The sequence below is a fragment of the Trypanosoma cruzi genome, genomic scaffold (genome assembly GCF_000209065.1).
Source record: "Trypanosoma cruzi strain CL Brener 1047053512269 genomic scaffold, whole genome shotgun sequence".
In the NCBI taxonomy this organism is placed as follows: domain Eukaryota; phylum Euglenozoa; class Kinetoplastea; order Trypanosomatida; family Trypanosomatidae; genus Trypanosoma; species Trypanosoma cruzi.
Genome location: NW_001849454.1, coordinates 34,666 through 52,827, shown reverse-complemented (window position 1 = coordinate 52,827; position 18,162 = coordinate 34,666). Strand labels below are relative to the sequence as shown.

General features: G+C 47.8%; 10 protein-coding genes and 1 pseudogene across 10 annotated transcripts, besides 48 other annotated features; all 11 read right to left on the bottom strand.

Moving 5' to 3' along the window:
* Positions 1 to 65: part of a sequence feature (T-rich) that runs on past the window's edge.
* Positions 1 to 15,020: part of a sequence feature (heterozygous, Esmeraldo-like haplotype) that runs on past the window's edge.
* Tc00.1047053504427.90 (ribosomal RNA methyltransferase, putative) lies at positions 205 to 966 on the bottom strand (the record flags this gene model as incomplete). Its single annotated transcript, XM_814386.1, has 1 exon — positions 205 to 966. One exon carries the CDS (start codon positions 964 to 966, stop codon positions 205 to 207), a length of 762 nt encoding a protein of 253 aa, XP_819479.1.
* Positions 1,201 to 1,225: a sequence feature (AT_rich).
* Positions 1,377 to 1,398: a sequence feature (AT_rich).
* Tc00.1047053504427.80 (hypothetical protein, conserved) lies at positions 1,475 to 2,407 on the bottom strand (the record flags this gene model as incomplete). Its single annotated transcript, XM_814385.1, has 1 exon — positions 1,475 to 2,407. The coding sequence occupies one exon, from the start codon at positions 2,405 to 2,407 to the stop codon at positions 1,475 to 1,477; it is 933 nt and encodes a 310-aa protein (XP_819478.1).
* Tc00.1047053504427.75 lies at positions 2,756 to 3,043 on the bottom strand (annotated as a pseudogene).
* Positions 2,762 to 2,800: a microsatellite.
* Positions 3,218 to 3,240: a microsatellite.
* Positions 3,343 to 3,365: a sequence feature (AT_rich).
* On the bottom strand, positions 3,385 to 4,425 carry Tc00.1047053504427.70 (3-oxo-5-alpha-steroid 4-dehydrogenase, putative; the record flags this gene model as incomplete). Its single annotated transcript, XM_814384.1, has 1 exon — positions 3,385 to 4,425. One exon carries the CDS (start codon positions 4,423 to 4,425, stop codon positions 3,385 to 3,387), a length of 1,041 nt encoding a protein of 346 aa, XP_819477.1.
* Positions 4,525 to 4,620: a sequence feature (T-rich).
* Positions 4,621 to 4,643: a microsatellite.
* Positions 4,644 to 4,671: a sequence feature (T-rich).
* Tc00.1047053504427.64 (hypothetical protein, conserved) lies at positions 4,873 to 5,139 on the bottom strand (the record flags this gene model as incomplete). The annotated part of the gene is made up of 1 exon (XM_814403.1): positions 4,873 to 5,139. One exon carries the CDS (start codon positions 5,137 to 5,139, stop codon positions 4,873 to 4,875), a length of 267 nt encoding a protein of 88 aa, XP_819496.1.
* Positions 5,301 to 5,330: a microsatellite.
* Positions 5,520 to 5,562: a sequence feature (GA-rich).
* Positions 5,753 to 5,783: a microsatellite.
* Positions 5,997 to 6,941, bottom strand: Tc00.1047053504427.60 (hypothetical protein, conserved; the record flags this gene model as incomplete). The annotated part of the gene is made up of 1 exon (XM_814383.1): positions 5,997 to 6,941. One exon carries the CDS (start codon positions 6,939 to 6,941, stop codon positions 5,997 to 5,999), a length of 945 nt encoding a protein of 314 aa, XP_819476.1.
* Positions 7,019 to 7,051: a sequence feature (T-rich).
* Positions 7,091 to 7,134: a microsatellite.
* Positions 7,244 to 7,269: a microsatellite.
* Positions 7,268 to 7,308: a microsatellite.
* Positions 7,313 to 7,335: a sequence feature (AT_rich).
* Positions 7,531 to 7,587: a microsatellite.
* Positions 7,794 to 7,830: a microsatellite.
* Positions 7,972 to 8,037: a sequence feature (T-rich).
* Positions 8,066 to 8,087: a sequence feature (AT_rich).
* Positions 8,252 to 9,187, bottom strand: Tc00.1047053504427.50 (hypothetical protein, conserved; the record flags this gene model as incomplete). The annotated part of the gene is made up of 1 exon (XM_814382.1): positions 8,252 to 9,187. The coding sequence occupies one exon, from the start codon at positions 9,185 to 9,187 to the stop codon at positions 8,252 to 8,254; it is 936 nt and encodes a 311-aa protein (XP_819475.1).
* Positions 8,907 to 8,935: a microsatellite.
* Positions 9,187 to 9,262: a sequence feature (GA-rich).
* Positions 9,309 to 9,331: a sequence feature (AT_rich).
* Positions 9,364 to 9,396: a microsatellite.
* Positions 9,407 to 9,432: a microsatellite.
* Positions 9,482 to 9,513: a microsatellite.
* Positions 9,570 to 9,629: a microsatellite.
* Positions 9,761 to 9,807: a microsatellite.
* On the bottom strand, positions 9,960 to 10,670 carry Tc00.1047053504427.40 (hypothetical protein, conserved; the record flags this gene model as incomplete). The annotated part of the gene is made up of 1 exon (XM_814381.1): positions 9,960 to 10,670. One exon carries the CDS (start codon positions 10,668 to 10,670, stop codon positions 9,960 to 9,962), a length of 711 nt encoding a protein of 236 aa, XP_819474.1.
* Positions 10,453 to 10,499: a sequence feature (GA-rich).
* Positions 10,726 to 10,752: a microsatellite.
* Positions 10,759 to 10,784: a microsatellite.
* Positions 10,846 to 10,945: a sequence feature (GA-rich).
* Positions 11,179 to 11,218: a microsatellite.
* Tc00.1047053504427.30 (hypothetical protein, conserved) lies at positions 11,300 to 14,803 on the bottom strand (the record flags this gene model as incomplete). Its single annotated transcript, XM_814380.1, has 1 exon — positions 11,300 to 14,803. The coding sequence occupies one exon, from the start codon at positions 14,801 to 14,803 to the stop codon at positions 11,300 to 11,302; it is 3,504 nt and encodes a 1,167-aa protein (XP_819473.1).
* Positions 14,812 to 14,864: a sequence feature (T-rich).
* Positions 14,941 to 14,967: a microsatellite.
* Positions 15,021 to 16,446: a sequence feature (areas merged during assembly that could not be assigned to a particular haplotype. This can correspond to areas where the two haplotypes were merged or to regions with more than two copies in the genome that were merged during assembly.).
* Positions 15,037 to 15,064: a microsatellite.
* Positions 15,091 to 15,152: a sequence feature (T-rich).
* Positions 15,204 to 15,231: a microsatellite.
* Positions 15,267 to 15,289: a microsatellite.
* Positions 15,323 to 16,591, bottom strand: Tc00.1047053504427.20 (hypothetical protein, conserved; the record flags this gene model as incomplete). Its single annotated transcript, XM_814379.1, has 1 exon — positions 15,323 to 16,591. The coding sequence occupies one exon, from the start codon at positions 16,589 to 16,591 to the stop codon at positions 15,323 to 15,325; it is 1,269 nt and encodes a 422-aa protein (XP_819472.1).
* Positions 16,447 to 16,657: a sequence feature (haploid, non-Esmeraldo-like haplotype).
* Positions 16,658 to 18,162: a sequence feature (heterozygous, Esmeraldo-like haplotype).
* Positions 16,684 to 16,747: a mobile genetic element.
* On the bottom strand, positions 16,780 to 17,490 carry Tc00.1047053504427.10 (trypanothione synthetase, putative; the record flags this gene model as incomplete). The annotated part of the gene is made up of 1 exon (XM_814378.1): positions 16,780 to 17,490. One exon carries the CDS (start codon positions 17,488 to 17,490, stop codon positions 16,780 to 16,782), a length of 711 nt encoding a protein of 236 aa, XP_819471.1.
* Positions 17,868 to 17,888: a microsatellite.
* Positions 17,977 to 18,023: a microsatellite.
* Positions 18,134 to 18,159: a sequence feature (AT_rich).

Genomic DNA, 18,162 nt, shown 5'->3' with positions numbered 1-18,162 from the left:
GAGAAAAAGAGAGAAACAAAAAGTAGACAAAAATAAAGCACACACACGTAAAAAAAAAAAAAAAAGTGCTATCAGAGCTGATGATTCCACGACAAACCAAACAAGTAGGGCGGAGTGAAGGGCAAACAATACAACCATCCCATTTTACCACGACAAAAACAAAAATAAGAAAAAAGGGATAAACTTTCATCAATCGCATCGTAATCATCGTCGCTGCCGTGGTCTGCGAAGAAAGCCTGGCCAGTCATCCAGTCCAAAGTCTCGTGTTTCGCCCTCGGCGATGTTGCAGTTTCTTGGCCGTGGCGTCTCTCTCTTTGCAAGGCACACCATAAACGCCTCGTCACTCCCACGGCGGCTCGAAAAAGGCTTGCAGAGAGTCGAACGCACAAACCACCGCTGCAGTTCCCCGCGTAATTCCTCAAACGCCGTTGGAGTACCAAGTACCTTGCAAACAAAATTCCCACCTGTTCTCAGCTGACTAGTGGCAAAAGCCAGCGCCTCCATATTCAACTGCATTTGCTTCTGTCGATCGTCAGTGCCGCCAGATCCGCGATTGAGACACATATCTGACATCACCACATCCACCAGCCCATTGGCGTGAACATTTTCCATCCGCGAAAGAAGTTGCTGCTGAATCGCCATGTCTGTGAAGTCGCCCTGGATGCACACCGCACCCGTTACTGCGGGGGAAACGTGCAGCAGATCCACACCGAAAAGTGCACAGCGGTCTCCACAGCGTTCACGTGCCACCTGCAGCCAGCCACCGGGGCTGCAGCCTATGTCCACCACAACGCGTGTGTGATTTCGGGCAAACAGCCCAAATTTGTCGTCCATTTCTAGAAGTTTAAAGGCACTACGGGCGACGTACCCGCGTCGGCGAGCCTCCAACACAAACGGATCGCGGGCCTGCTTCTCCATCCACTGCCGCCCGCCCTGGCGCAAATACTTCCAATTCCCATGAAGCATAAAGCAATTATCGTTTTTTTTTTATTGTGTGTGTGTCTGTTTCCTCCCACTTTGTGTGCTTGCAGGCGACACGCACACCGAAGGGATGCACTGGAAAGTAAAGTGATTATGTGATTTCTCCCTCCGCGATGCCTACGCGCGTGAGTGAGTGAACGGCGGCCCTCCTCCAAGCAACCACCTGGCACACAGAAATACACACGTATCCAATTGCACACCCAAAGAACAAGGGGAAAGAAAAAATAAAAAAATAAAAATAAAAGAGTTTTACTTGCGCAATGGAGGCGGGATTCCACGTCACTCGCGTACGTCATCGTGTGAGTTGGGCAGTTCCATTCCAAGGTGGCCTCTCGCCTACTCCGCAAGGAGCGTCATGAAGAACAGTCACTCTCCAAAGCCACACCAAAGAGGGGAAAAAAAATAAAATAATAATAACCAGACGGTACGCATATTTACAAGAAAATATGGATCACAACAACAACAACAAAATAATCATGTCACCATCGTTGTTTCACAGCACGTGTTGCATCCCCCAGATGACCCTCAGCTCCGTCGGTGATCCTCCGTACGTCATGGTGAGTTCTTCCCCATTCTCGATATCCCGCAAGGAGCGCAGGCAAATCACAGGTTCGTGGGCAGTGGGGGTTTTCTCCGGGACCATCAGCGCCACATTCTCATGATCGCTGTGATTACACATATCAATCACAGGACAGAGAAACACAATGGGCTCCTTCACAAGATTCTTATCGTCATCCGGCCCAGTGATGTCAAAGGCATCCACAAAAGGTGTCCCACTAAAAGCGTGCCGCAACGTCCAACGATGGTCAATTGGGGCCATGCGACTAAATATCATCGACAATGACCACAGAAGCAGCGGTCTCACTTCGGCTTGCGTCACTTTAAAGAACGATGCCAGAGCCGATTGACAAACCTGACATACCTCCACACTGTCTAAAGCGCCACTCAAGTTGCTCATCAGTTGCTCAAAATCGCCCTCATTGCGGGGCATAAAATTCACGTATTTAAGTGCCTGAGATCCCTCATTCACATCGTTACGGAGGATAAGATACGACATGTAGGTGGCAAGAAGGAATTGGTTATGCTGAATAATAGAGCGATCTGCCAGACGGCTGTTTTCAATGAAAGGCCGCCGTAGAAAATACATCTCCCTCTCCCGCAGCGGGAGCAAATCAAAAAATTGTTTGTCCCGCAGTGCCGTTCCAGGGTGAAGAGAGGCTCGTACGGAAAGCATCACGACGTTTTCATCCTTCTTTATTTCTTTGTTGGCAATAAGACCACGCAAGCCGCCACGCTTTGTTGTGCCTATGCGACAAAGACCCCGCGTGATCACCTGATGGGCTCGACAATACTCCACAAACTGCCTTGCCTGTTCTTGCGGGGTAAGAAGAAGACGCAGGAGGTGCCTGTTTTCATACACCGGCATTATTCTACGGTTCCGCCCTTCTTTTTTCTTTTTTTGTTTGTCTTTGAGGTATTTCTTTTTATGCCCCTCCTTTTAGACCCCGCTCTTGAAGAAATAAGTACCGACTAACACCCCTTTCCTCCCCTTCCCTGTTACACTGACATACACACACACAGAGAGAGAGAGATCTCACTTTTGGCATCAGGCACGCAATAAATACAGCAGTCAACACCCAGTCACCAGCAGCACCAACCAGAAATGATAGAGAGAGATGCGCAAGAACGGATGTAAAACCAACACATACACACACACACACCAAAAAAAAAAAAAAAAAAGTAACATGCTACGGCAGAGAACAGTCCACCAAGCATGTTTAAAGAAACAAAATAACAAACAAACAAACAAACAAAAAAAAGTGTTCCAATATGATGGTAGATGTGTCTTCTTCTATTAGCCAGGAACTTTGGCTTCTTGAGCTACCCTCGCCCTTTCTGCTAAGGCAGCCAACTGCGCCGGTGACACATTAAAACACTCGAGGTCAAGTTTTTCCCGCTCTTCATTGGGCATCTTTTCACGCTCCACCCCGGCGTCGTAATTTTCCTGCAGCCGAGCGATGCGTTCGGGGTTTGTAGTGAAACGAGGCTGTGACATGGGCATGGCTGAGCAGCTGCGTGTTTGTACGGCGCACTGGTGTAGATAGTTTACCTTTTTTTTTTTTAAATTCCTTGTGTTATTTCCCTGAAAAACAAAACAAAAAAATATGTCCGTGTTTGACGTTTTCACAAAGCCCACATGATAACAAAACAAAAGACACAGCGAGAAAGGAAAGTAAGAAAGAGAGAGAGAGAGAGAGACAACACATTTGGAGTGCAGAGAAGACAAGAAGGAAACACTGAGTTCAGTGAGGCTCACATACAAGCAGGGATGTGCGTAGACAGATAGAAAAGACCCTTGCCATATATAAATAAATATATATTTTCCTACCATCACCATTATTGTTAGTAGACGTACGGTATGACAGCCTTGCGTCGCAGTTTATCGTAGGCAGCACCAAACTGTTTCTTGTACCACTCGTGGTGCGCGTAACCGCGCGGGAGCAGGTTTGCCATAACGTAAACCGAAAAACTGAAAGCCGCCAGACCCGACTCCGGCTTTGTCGTGGCTGCTGTTGACCACACAACAAGGGAGTAGCCGCACCACTCCACAATTTCCCCAAAGAAGTTGGCGCAGCTCACGTATTCAAAAAGTCCTCCATGTGGAATTTTACGCGTGTGCCTTGGTGGCTGCTTCTTAAGGCGCACGAGACGGTTGTCGGACAAAACATTCACCCCCATCCCAGCGAAGAAGAGAACAATTCCAATCCAAAATAACGCCATATGACTTGTAAATAAGAGAGGGAAACGGGGCGCAGAAGGCCCGTCACGAATATTTGCCAACAGCTGAAGACGACCGTTGAGTAGGCAATATACTGCAGCACTCAACGTTATTTTAATTGGAACCGGAGCTCCTTCGCCTATGATCAAAGGGTACAGGAGAGTCCGGTGCAGGTAATGAATGACAAAAAGTAAGAGGCCCACATGGAGGGATGTGATTCCTTCTGAGATCGCATGAGCCGCCTGTCCAAACGGATCATCAAACACAAGACGTATCCACTGGCTGCTGCTACATCTCAGTGCATGACACGGGTACTCCATAAGAAGATAATAAACGACGTTCATCAGCGTCGGGCACTCCTGCAGCGCCCACGAAAGTGGTGCTGGCATAGTAACATGTGCGGTTGTACTTGTCACATGACGACCAAATGGAGCGACTTCAACAAAACGCAATGTAAAATAAGTCATGGCTGCCATCACAAGATGAAAATAACTTGCTGACTCAATGACTGTTGCACTGCCCAAGGGCAATACGTATTGCTGGAGCAGAACCATGCATATTGTTGTGATAAGAAGAAACACCACCGCGACCAAAAGCCACGTCCATGTGGACAAGAGATTGCCACCATGTCGCTCTAGCATGTGGATATGCGTCTTTCTGCACATGTATACAAAAAGGGGAGAAAAAAGAAGAGATCACAGGGCAAAAATCAAAGAATATTATGAAGGAAATTCAACCTTCCTCTAATTAACACAATATGACTGAAAAAAAAAACAAAAAAACAACCCAAAATAAACAAAAAGACATAAATGAAAATAACAACAACCGCGCAAATATAAATATATATATAAGAAACCACGCAACAACAACAATAACAACAACAGAAAAAAAAAAAAAAAAGAAAGAAAGACGCGTCCTACTCCGGTAAATAAATATATTTACTATTGAAGCCTGCCTTCCCAGTATATAAATATATACTCTGCAAACAGAATTCACATTGCTAACCACCGCCACCCCCTTTATCTCTCAACATCCCTAAGCGTAGAAGTAAATAACAAAAAACAAAAAACAACAACAACAACTATGCAACAAACTCCACTTTGCTCCATTCTTTAAAAGATTCCCAACCATTTTCTTGACAAATCTGAGCCGTGTTTTAAGTTGTACTCCTTCACTTTAGTGTTCTTCACTTCCGGCCCGTAGCTCTCCATCGAGTTCTGGTAAAGAAACCGAAGCTTCGCCGGTGACACATTCAAACACTCAAGGTCAAGTTTTTCCCGTTCCGCCACGGGGATCTTTTCACGCTCCACCCCGGCGTCGTAATTTTCCTGCAGCCGAGCGATGCGTTCGGGGTTTGTAGTGAAACGAGGTTGATACATGGGCATGGCTGAGCAGCTGCGTGTTTGTACGGCGCAATGGATCCGTGCAATGTGTCTACAGTAGATGTGTATGTTCTCTTTTTTTTTTTTTGTAATGGTTTGTCCAAATCGTCCCAAAACACACAGGAAGGAGGCCACATAAAATAAAAGGAAAAAGACACAGAGAAGGAGAGAGAGAGAGAGAGAGAGAGTTATTGTTGAAAAGACAACCGTGCGCCCGGTGACAAAACACGCATATGGCAGAATGGCAGGCACACAAACAGAAAAACAGAGAGAAATACAAATAAGGAGGAGGAGACGATCTATTTGAGCAGAAACAACACCCAAAAGCTCAGATGTATACTCCTCTCGTTGCCCTCTTGTACAAATACACACATTCCCTCTCTTTCTTTCTTTCTTTCTCTCTCTTTTTTTTTTTTTTTTCTGCTCTCTATGCAATAAGCTTACAGTCATTCACCATATTCAATTGAACATGCCTCAAAAGCAATGAGATGCACAGACACATAACCCCCGTCTCACCTTTCCTTTTCATTCCCCTCTCCTTTCATACACACACACACACACAAACAGTGTACATAAAGGATTGTTTTAAGGAGCCATTCCAAACGGCGGCAAAAAAAAAGAAAGAAAGAAAAAAAAAAAAAGGGTTCAGATGTTGTTGGGATGTTGTCATCAACCACAAACAACAAAAATTCCCTCCTTCATTCCTTCTTCCTCAGTTTTTATCAGTCCTTGTTTTATACATGCATTCACACCACAAGAGGCGTTTTTATTTTTTTTCTTTTTTGTCTCTTATTCCCCTGGTTGCTCATTATTTTGGATTTTAAAAAATACATTCCTTTTTCTTCCCTTTTCCTCTACTCCTCGTCACTCCCGCCGTCTTCATTCATTAAATCAGAAATGACAATTTTTTCATCCTCATCGACTTCTATCGTTGCGTCAGCGCACATGAACCGAGCGACAAGGAGGAGGAGAGCAGCCACAACAGCCACCCACAACGCCACCTCAATAGCCGTCTTGTACAGCGGCAACAGCGACGCAAAAGGCGTCTTCTCATCCTTCGCTGAGAACCAAAATGTTTTTTGCATCACTCGCCTCACAAACGGCAACTCGTGCAGTACGGCGGCAAAATAAGGCTGTGCCAGTTTGCCAATGACTAATGCTGGTGCATATGTCTCAAGTGGCAAGCGAGTGAGCATGGCAACAATAAGACCCGCCTCGATCACACCATTGGGTGTGGCGATACACAAAACAAGTAATCCCCAACCAACGTGTGTTGAGAAAAGTCTCCGCGTCTTATCCTTGCCACCACGCATGGCGTCTACAAAGGAGGTAAGCCGCGGCGGGCACACTAGCAGGCGCAGCAGCAACAACTCCACAAAAATACCACCCAATGCGTAGAAGAACTTTTCAACGGGATACGCCGTTACAGCCGTGAAAAAACGCGTTATTTGAGCATTTTTCCCGGACGCCACTTCCGATGACAACGACGCGTCAGTGGCGGCATCCAAAACGCCTGGCATGGAGCCGAGTCCATGTCCCACCAACGCGACGGCGGTCGCTCCCGCAAGAAACTGACGGACGTGAGGCCGCAACGTGGGAGGCACGGCGTGGAGGACCTTCTCGCTTGCGTATCTGCTCAGCATCAGCCCGCCCCTCGCAACATCCACAATGGACGCGGCAACCGTGTCAGACATCGTCGCACCCACGGCAGGACGGGTGATCATTGAGGCAACAACAAGAAGTGTGACACCAAGAAGCGCGCAGTAGCCGCAGCAGCGGGAAACCGTGTGAAGCATCATATGACCGTATGTAATGTGCGCTGTTCTTCCCAACCAAACTTTCCTTCCTCCTCCTACGCCACCGTCACCGCCGTCGCAAAGAAGGAAAAAAAAAAAGAAAAAAAGAAAAAGCAAGCCATAACAAGCAGTGATAAAAGATATATATATATAAGGAAAGGAAAGGAAAGAAAAGCAAAAAGGAAAAAAAAAGAAAAAAGTAGTTGGGAGATTACACGACGCACATCCCTACGCTTCCCACTCAAATTTAACCAACAATAATAATAAAGCACAAGAAGAGATGCAAAGAGAAATACACCGCGGAAAACAACAACAACAACAACAACAACAAAAAAAAAAAAAAAAAAAAAAAACGGAAAAAGAAGAAAAATTAGATTATATTATAAATAAATAATTACATGCATGTGGAGGGTATAGAGAGTCACGCATGCAACACGCCCACAAAGATATCACCAACATCGCACCGCCAACACTTTCCCCTCCACACGCCCCGTCGTGTAGACAAAAAAAAAAAAAAAGCAACACCCCCTGACAAAACGGGGTGAGAGGAGTAAAAGCGTGAAAAGGGTTAAGAAAGAAGACAGAAAAGGGGAAAAAAAAAAAAAAAAAAAAAAAAAAAAAAAAAAAAAGAAAAGAAAAGAAAAGGAAACAATCATATTAGAAATAAAGAAAAGTTCGCTCTTTTCTTTAATTTTCATCTTCCTTTTATGTCTCCTTCTTTTTCCTTCCTTCTGCCCGTCCGTCCCTCTCATTTACTTTTTTCTCCCAATCTCCATGTGTCCCTTCATGCGGTATCCGTAACAAAGCAGAGAATGAGATGTACTCATGAATTTCGTCTTTGCCGCCCCACTACACAGAGACAGAGAGACAGAGAGACAGAGAGGGAGAGAGACACCCTCCCTGGTGGTCACCGACAGCATCCGTACTATTGCTGGGGAAAAGGAAAACAAACAAACAAAAAAGAAAGGAAACACCTCCTCCCAATTCCTAGTTATCAACGAGCGCTAATAAAACCTCAAGCGCCACTATTTCAAAAAGGGAAAAGAAGAACAACAAAAAAACAAAAAACAAAACAAAACAATAACATCCAACAAAAATAGGCATAAGTAAACATATATATCTCTCGCTTTATATATATATATATATAAACTTTCCCTTCTTGCCTCTGCCTTTTCCTAATTTTCATTTTCAGATTCTGCCCTTGAGTCATTGATTATTGGTTCACATGTTCCCCTCTCTCTCTCTCTCTTCCTCACGTTGCCGCCTTCCACATCCCCCCCTTTTTTTTTTTTTTTTTCCTCTCTTCTTTGGCTTCACCCGTTCGGAGCTCCCATTCTTGAATAATACACGACGGTGGTGTATTTATTGCAGTACCGCGTCGTTAATCCCATGACGGAGTGGTCCTCGCGACGCTGAAAGTAGACGTGATTAATCGTCACATTTAACGGTAGCGGAAGATTTTCTGGCGACATGATTTCACCTGCTGACGAAATAACGCCGTCACGTGTGCAACGGACAGCGGTGGGCGGTGTGTTGAGTGGTGTGTAACGCAAATGCACTGGCGCGATAGGTGGATAATTTCTTGTCTCCACAAACATCTCGTGATTTTGTCCCCATCCCTCCCCGTCATCAATAATCTCCTCGTCCTCCTTGGTCATCAAGAGCACCTCATTGAGCTGCAGAATATTCGCTGGAGGATCATTCGACCCCTCTTTCGGAGGTTCGGCAATCGCTTGTGTGCTGTCGACAACCTCCTTGTCCTGAACGAGGAAACGATATCGGTGACTGCCCGGGGTAAGTTCAAGAATGGCGTAAAAGGAGTCTTCGCTAGGCGCCATCTGCACTGGACGCCACCCCAACGTCTCTACCGTTACGTAAACATTCTGCTTCTTCGTTAGCAGCTGCTTGGCATCCTTGTCGGCGTAACGCAGTACGACGGGGTACTTTTTCTGCTTCGCAAGAGCCTCTGCAGCAGCAGCAGCAGCGGCAGCGGCAGCGGTGGAACCAACAGCGTGCGTGCCATCGTGCCCCATCGTCGTGCCACCAGATGAGGTGAGTGTTACCTCCGTCATGGGATCGCGGTACTGTGCTGGCTGCTGCAGGATGTTTTCTCGCATGGTCGCATAACGCGATCCAATTTTCTGACCACCGGAAGTGTTTCTATGATTCGCGTCACCAACAACAGGGGCGGTGTCAACTCTGACTTCGCGCCTCAACAACTTTGAATCCCTGGCATTTTGTTGGCCCATTGTTCTTTTTTTTTTTCTTCTTCTGTTTTTTTGTTCCGCACCGTCCTCCTTTCCTCTCCTCCCTTCTCCCCCTTCAGACGGGAGGTGCTAGCGTCCCCCTCTCCCTCTCTCTCTTTACTTCTTTTTTTATTTTTTAATTTTTTAGGTGTGTTGTTGTTTTTTTGAATGATTTGACGCTTTCTTTCTTTCTTTTTTCTTTTTTCTTTCTTCGTTTATTTATTTAATTTTTATTTTTATTTTTATTTGTTTTTGCACCGAATTTTACTTCTTGTTGTGTCGTCACAACCCTCCAGCAAAAAAAAAAAACAAAAAACAAAAAACAAAAACACACGAAGAGAAGTGCACGTGGGAGGGGCGGCGGTCTCGTGGCGCTTGTCAACATCAGCCAGCCAGCCAGCCAGCCAGCCAGCCAGCCAGCCAGCCAGCCAGCCAGTCAGTCAGCAGCATTAGCAACTGACTATTAATATTATTACAATTATTATTTTGTGTGGGCACCACCAGTCGCTCCATGCGCCCACGCATCGGTCGCTGAGCTTCTTCACTGTACATTGTGCTGAGAGAGCACACACACACAAAAAAAAAAAAACAAAAAGAAAAGAAAAGAAAAGAAAAGAAAAGAAGAAGCCTAATTGAGGGAGTATAGGAGCAAGCCCAGAATGGGTGACGTGGTTCCAGTAAAAAAAGCCGCATTATTTACAGAGAGACGCTTCCTACGCACAGGCTCTCCTCCTAGGGACGGGCAAAAGACAATTGTCCACATGGCGTCCGTTTTTCACTCAATGGGATGTAATTTGCCATCCATCTTCTGTTGCCTCGCGAGGAGTGTGGCGCGCTCTCTTCCAATCTGCTCCTCCATTTGTTGCAAAACTGCCATGCGCTGCGCCGTGTAAGCCGCATCACGATACGCCGTTATGGGCACGCATGATTCCCGCATTAACGTCTGCAGGGACTCGTCCTGTACACGTCGCATAATGCGCCGTATCGAGGGGTAAGGCTCATTGTACACCAGCCGCCATCCCTCCATTTCCACCTCGTCCCCTTCCGTGGCGCCAGCAGAAACCGCAACGGCGGCGGCGGCCTCCGTACACGGCGTTGTTTCATCCGCCGCCTGGGAGGAGTGAGAAGCGCATTTGACGTCATCCGCACCTTCTGTCGTCTCTTTGATGTAATCATCTGGCATGCGCATTGCACGCTGGCGGAGGAGATGCTGCCGTGCGTACGATATGCGGAATCGCTCTAACAATCGCAAGCCCATTCCTTCCATGTCTCCTTCTTCTTCTTCTTGTTGTTGTTGTTGCGCTTCCTCTTCGTCACAACTCTCATTTCCTTTTCCTTTCGTGTCGTCACCCCCGTTATTGGTTTCCTCACACCCACACAACTCAATGGGATCACCGTCCTCCGTCTCGCCAAGGACCGCGGCAATTTGCCTGCGATACTTGACGAACAGTTCGCGCCGCACCTGATCCGCCTTCAGGAGACTCATCCACTTCTAAATTCTTCTCCGCACCGTGCCACATTGACAATAAAACACACACACAAAAAAAAAAAAAAAGGAAAGAAAAGAATGACAAAAATAAATAAATAAATAAATAAATAATGCAAGCATGTGTGGGGGGTGCCGTCAGTTTGGATCCAATGAACGGACTTTAATTATTTGATTCCTTTCATTTCCTTTTTTTTTTTTTTCTCTTCCCTCCTTTACCATACACGTCTCCCTTTCTATTTCCTTCTTTCTTTCGGGGTTTTTTTTTTTTTTTCCGCAGCAATTTTCTATACCATGTAAAAAACACATGGGAACGGTGGTTGGGCCCGAGAAGGAACACCTGCACAGATCTGTCTCTGTGTATCCCCAGAATGAATGAAAGGAAGGACGAAAGGAACGAAAGGCCACTGTCACCGTCAGAGCATTCACCCACTCACACATCTCATGACTTCTAGGAAAGGGGTAACTGTAGGAGTTAAATGTGCATGTCCATATGTATTTTGCAATGTCTTTTCTTTTCTTTTCTTTTCTTTTTTTTCCTTTCTTTTTGGTGTTTACTGTACTCACCGCATGCAACAGTGGTCTGAAAGCATTCATCAAACAGCAGCAGCTATTTTAGTGTGATATCATCATTCATCCTTACCCAACTCTCTTTCCTTCTGCTCCACAAGGGATGAATCCACGTGAAGGTCAAACTGAAGGCCAATCACTTCCGAGAGCTTCTCCACCTGTCGAGCACTAAGTAACGCAAGAGAACGCATGGACGGCAGCAATGCAAGTTGATCCTCGTGATGCTGCACCAATTCCAGTGTTCCAAGAGCTCCTTTTTGGAGCGCCTGTAGCGCATCATGCGCCTGGCAGAGTTGTCCCAGTAGAAAAAGCAGTACGCTGTCTAATCCGGTCAGTTCATTAGCAGAAACATCGGAGTCTTGGAGGAGCGACGTCGATGTCGCCTCCTGCACAAAAAGTGTCACGCAATGCTCTATGCTCTCACGAAGCGTGTCGAATGCATCGGCGGTGGAGCAAGCGGTGGCATCCGTCTTGCTCTCCAACAAATCTATGCGTTCTGTCAGCTGTGCTTTCCACACCTCATGTTCATTCATATTATTCTCAGGGTCATCATTCTTGTCGTCGTTTTTCGTGCCAATATGATTTTCTGCGAACTGCTGGGCAGCGACCGTCTTGGTAACTTCACGCTGCAGCACCATTTGATCCTCTTGCAAGTTTTGCAGAGTAGACAGCATGGAGTGTGTCTGCAGCTCCACTTCCACAGTAGCGCTCTGCAGTGCCTTCAGGCGCTCATCAAATTGCACCGTAAGCTGCTCCATTTCCCTCTTTTGGTCCTTACGGCTTTCTTCCTGCCACCGCTTACTCGTCTCCACCACCTTCTCCTGCTGCAACTCCAAAGACGCCAACCGCTCGGCGTGAAGGCGCTGCGATGACTCATAAGTCTCCATCTGCCGGGTGAACGCATTTCCGTGTGTGTCGCAACGGGCTTCCAACTCATGGAGTTGCTGCTCTGCTTGCTGAACCCTCTGTTTGACACGAGCTATGGAGTCATCCGTGTCCTTGCGTGAAGCAAAGGCACCCTGCAACGCCTCCGCCACCTCACTTAGAAGCTCTTTTTCGTCTAGGATGGCAGACACAAGACGCCTCGGCCCGAGTACCTCACGTAGGCGGTCCATCTGCAACTGCAGGCGTTGCATTTCTCTCTGTGACGCTTCCTCCACTTGTTGAGAGCGGTTTTCTGCCTCCTCACTAAGCATCAGACGCAACTTTTGCATCTGTGACGAGGTATCTTCACGCAGACGATGTAAGAGCTGTTTGAAGCGGTCCACCTCCTCCTGCATGCTCGCACGCATGTGGTGCTCCACATCCTCCCTTTCATTGAGAGCGTTTCTCTGAACATCATCCACGCGACGCCGCAAATTCTCCACTTCCCGCCCCAGTTTTTCATACGTCAAGACGGATACCAAAGGCTCGGACGGCGAAGATGGTGATGACAATCTCTTTGCATCCTGAGCCACCTGACGCGCCACCGTGTCCAATCTGCCCTCCAGTTCCACTACCCTTTCGGCCAGCCCCTCCGAAATTACGTCCAGCGCATTTTTGGAGGCAAAGCGTTCATCGTGTGTCTTTACAGATACATTAAGCCTATCGATGAGTGCTCTCAGTCCCGTAATTCCCGTGCTGCTCTCCTGCTGGGTGTCACGCACAGCCTGAAGAACGCGTTCTTCCACGCTCTGCATTCCGACAAAAAACTCACGCCGGAGGTCTGAGATCTGCCGAGCATCCGTCTTCGCCATGGAGGAGGCGTTGGCTTGAAGCTGCTCGTGAAGCGTTCGTAGCTCCGTTACCGCCTGAGAATTTTCTTCTAGTTTCACTACACACACATCCTGCACGGTTCGATGCACCGCGTCTACCCGTGCACTCAGCGGTGGCAATGTACTCGTGCACCTACTGCCTAGTTCGTCTAGCGTCACACGCGTGGCGGCGTGGTGTGCCTCAGCCGCAGCCAATTTCTCGTTAAGCTGACGTATCTGCACGGTGCTCTTTTCATGCTCATGTGAAAGCTTCTGCAGCTCCACGCCGATGCGGGCAAGCCCTTCACGCGTTTCATCCTCCGCCTTCTGCGCGCATGCGGCGGACTCCTTCGCAACTGCACGCGCCTCCTCGCTCGCTGTGAGGGCCTCGCGGAGACGTTGCCCCCACTTCTCCACGTCCCCCTTTGCGCTTGCCGCAAGTTGGTCGACATGAACGATCTGGTGCCGCATCTCCTCCGTGGCATCTTGGAGACCATCCAGTCGCTTCTCCAACTGCGCCACTCCCTTGCGATACTTCTCGGCAGCGGTATCATGCGCACGCACCGTTGCTGTGAGTCGATCACATATGGCGCTGCACTGCTGCTCAAGTCGCTCCTGCGAAGCCGTCACGGCTGCAAAAACGTCATCTTTGCTCGCTGTGCTCTTGCATGCCACGGCGATGCGTTCCGCCACGGTGGACTCTAACGCAAGTTTGGCAGCAGCCGTGCGCTCCTCACCCGCCTGTGCGTTCTTTGCGATGCCATCTCGCATCTCACGACGTGATGCCTCCAACTCCCGTTCTAACATTGTCACCTTCTGCACAATGCGACTTTCCATGTCGTTAAGGACCCTCTCGTGCTGTCGGCTTCCGTGCGAGATGGCATCGACCGCGGAGTCAAGCTCATCCACACGCCGCAGGACATCCTTTTCCATTTGGTGAAACAATCGCTCCGTGGCTTGCGCAACTTCTGCGGTAAAACCGCTGGACTCCATCACTTTCTGCAGCTCACCATTAAACATACTCTGCACGGCTGTAAGACGTAGTCGCAGAAGATCTTCCACTGAATCCCTGGCGGCTTCCCGAGCAACAGAGCGCATGCGCTCCATTCCAGAATCGATTTTCACCCCCACCATCTCACGAAGAACGCCATCCAGTCGTGTTTGCCGATCCTCCAGCAATCGCTTTTGTCGTGTCACGGCGGATTCCAGCTCCTCCACGCGTTTGACAAGATCGGAGGAGGTGGAGGCAGCGGCCGCAGTGGTTGACGTGGCGGGAGTGTGGACATCAACACCCGCCTGTGTACGCCCAGTCGGTGCAAATGTGGAGGTGGATGACAGTCTTTTCTCCAGCAGTCGGACAGTTTCTGTGAGGTACTCATTTTCCCTCTTGAGCTGCTGAAACATGGCCCGCATCTCCCCCATCTCAATGGAGAGGTGCCGCTGCACATCGCGGATTCCGTCCGAGCGGACGGCTTGCTCGGTCTCAAGCTCCGTTAGACAGTTCTTCACCTGGGACTGCAGGCAGTTTACCTTGTCCTCCAGCTCAGCCTGTGATGAGACAAAACGCGGTGGGACGTCTAGCGACGACACGTGAGGGGTGTCGAAGGCTGATGATAAAAACTTCCGTGCATTTTCGTGATTCGCCTGACGCTCATTAAGACGGTGCAGCGCTTCCTCCGAGGAGCGGATTTTCTCTTTGAGGGTCGCCCTCCAGTCACCACCCGCATAGTTCATTCGCCACGTTCCGTTGAAATGCACCTTGCAAGAAGGGAGAGGTGGGATGGGGGTTAGGGGGTGAAGTGGATGCAAGGAAGAAATGCATGTATGCATACACGCATAAAAAAGGAGAGAAAAAAAAAAAAGAAAATAAATAAATAAAAACAAGAATAAATGAACAACGAAAAACACATCTTGACGTTTATGTACAAAACGGGTAATTCATACGTCACAGTCCGTCTCCTCTTGGCTTTTTTTTTTTTTTTTTTTCTTCCTTTCGGCGTACACTCTCAACTGCATGCATACGAACATCACACAAAAGTGTGGAGCGCAAAACACACACACACAAAAAAAAAAAACAAAAAAAAAAAAGAAGGCAGGAAGGGGTTGCAACACCCTCCAAAGAGAAACCAAGTAAAATAAATAAATAAATAAAAGCAAAAAAAAAAAGGAGAAAAAAAGACATAATTAGTAAAATAAAGGTGCTTACAGTGACCTTTACCACCCTGTGAAACTTCCTTTTCTTCTTCTTCCTCTTCTTCAGTTGGACGACTGAGATGATGCGGCTGGTAGTGAAAACAACAACAACAACAACAACAAAACCGGCACTGCGGGAAATGACACGAGCAGCCTTCACATGGAGAAGATATCGTCTTCCATGAATTCCGATCCCACTGCGCACCGTGCCGCTCCGGCCGTGCCTCGCAGCGTAACATGCGGCCGCTGGGAGTTACAGACATATGCTGCCCCTCCTCTCTTCAAAATCATTCCCTCCTCTTTTTTTCCTTCTTCTCTTTTGCATGGCGTCACAGACGGAGAGTCCGCGCCAAGCACAAGTCCATCCGTGGAAGAAGGAGCAGAAGCAGCAGCGGAAGAAGCAGACCGGCGCAGGCAGGATTGATTGTGAATGGGCGTGCCTCCCAAAGCTGGATGTTCCCCGACTCTTTTTGCCCTTTGCAGAATTGTCGTCGCGTCGCGAATCGCTGTTGCCACGGCTCTTATCTCAGTAGTGAGCCCCTGGAGAGCCGTCACCTGCGCCTGATGACTTTCGACCAGAGCAGAGAGGTAGGAGAGGCTTTGACAATTGGCAGCCAGATGTTTTTCCTGATGCTGCAGGAACTGTACCAGTGAAGAAAGTGCCGATGCGGTTTCCTTATGATGTTGTGATGACTGAGAGAGTGTGGCCTGAAGCAAAGCAGCATCACCCACCTGCGCCTGTGTGGGCGGTGCCGTCGTCGTTATTGGCGCCACGGGCGTTGTCATCTGTGAGCTCCGTGACGGCTCTGACGCGGGTGGAACCGCCAGACACGACCGCCGCATCGTCGCCGGAAGCGGGTAGACGTTTCCAGCAGCCACGGAATGACATGAGGGTGCGCCGCAGCGCACTTGTGTGGTACGCTGCGTATAACCTTCAGCCTGTGTCCCCATTGGTGTATTGACAAATGAATCACACGGAGTGTTTGCGGCGTGTCTCTCCGCTGCGGCACCCCCGCGACGCAACTGCGCCACTCGATGATGTGCACCGTACATGTGACGTTGTTTTCCCCCTCTTCCGGCTTGTGCTTTTTCCTGCTGCTTTGCTGGTCCAGTCCCGCCACAGGAGAAATTTGTCAATACAAAAGAAAGCGAAAGACAAGAACAACAACAAAAGGAGACATTTCCCCCCCCAAAAAAAACATCAGCCCTCATGAAACCACGACACACATACAAGCCGACAGAAAAGCACCACATGGAATGATAAAAACATAGGTGTAAGAGCAAGAAAAAAAAAAAAAGGATAAAAAATGAAAGGAGAATATTCACCTGGACTGCTGATCGAATCCTGCAGTTTATAAATAGTAGAAAACTAACCAAATAGGAATAAGAAAAGGAATAAATGGAATAAGACTGGGGATTCACCATATCCTCAAAGTGTAACAGCAGGTAAGTGTATATATGTATATTTATATATTCTAGTGGCCTACTCACTGTATTCGGGTGGGATGTGTAGGTGTATATATATATACCTGAATTAAGTTCGTTAACTCTCCTCTGCGATCATTCTCTTCACAAGCTCCTACAAAGATACCCACAGAAGGTGTAATCCGTTCTTACATTGGACGGAATGTGAGTGTCTCACGCCCCGTAAACCATGACCACAACTGCTGTGTCACATACTTGATGCGTCGACAGCGTGGAAGCGACGGTGGACCAGAAATGTGCGGCGACACCAGAGGTGGCTCCCCATCCAAACGGTTGGGTCGACCCGGGAAGACGATCCACCCACGGCACTCTACATCGGGGTCACGGATATAATACCGACCATCAACACATTCCAGCGGAAACTCAGCTGAAAACGTGTCCTCGCCCCAATCATGAAAAAAGCGGTTCTGATCGGCTACATATACATTCGTCGGTGTAACGTGCGTGATGAGGCCCACGTGACCCACAATGTTTTTCCTCGAACCCGGGTAAACAATCAGGCTGTCGGCCACCGGGGGCTCCTCTGAGCCCTGCGGAATGAATTGACACGGCACCGCAGTGCCCGTGCATACGTCCTGCACCTCCCGTAGATGGATCAATTGGGCGGCAAAATCATACTGCGGCAACGCCAAACCCTTGCGGTAAAACAACCAACGTCTAACAAATTCCACACACTGCCACTTATAACCCATAAAGTAATGCTGCACATAATGTCGCTCGTTTGTAAAGATGCTATCGGAACCGTTGCTGTAGGCGGGGATCCGGCCAGGCGCAAAGCCACAAATGCCATGAAGGGGCACGCACTGCCGATTCTGTCGTGTTATTTTTTCGGTTATCATTGCAATATTGGAAAGGAATCGGGTTGCAGAAAGAAGTGTTTTGTGTGTGTGTGTGTCTGTGGAGATAAAGGGAAACAACAGCAGCCCCCAGGACGTCCTCCAAAGAATTGCGACGACTCAAACTCCACAACGGCGCTACAAAAATATTCATTTGCCACAACGACAAAAAGAAGGAAAAAAAAAAAAACAAGGGGTCAAATTACATGCGCATTCATAAAAAGTCATTTCCCCCCCGCGATGGTGCAGTCGACCACCTCAACACGGCGCAAACGCTCAAAGTACTCTTCGCAGTAGAGAGAGAGAGAAAAAAAAAGGTAAAAAAAAAATCATTCCATTTCTTCCATTCCCGCATCGGCTGCCACTATTCTCCTCAAATCTTTTTTTTTTTTTTTTTTTTTCTGTTTAATTTGTCCATCGCCAGCAATAAAAGAAGGACAATAACAATAATAAAGGGAATGCGCTCCCAAAATTTGCCCACGCACACTCAGAAAAGAAAAGAAAATAAAAAAAGAAAAAAAAAAGAAAAGAAAAGAGGCGGGGAGTCAAAGATCGCGATAAAATTCACATAAACTACCGCCACTCGTGCAAAAGGCAGATGCCGCCCATCTTTTTTTTATTCTTCTCTCTTTGTTTAAATATGCACATATAAATATAAATATAAATATATTTGTA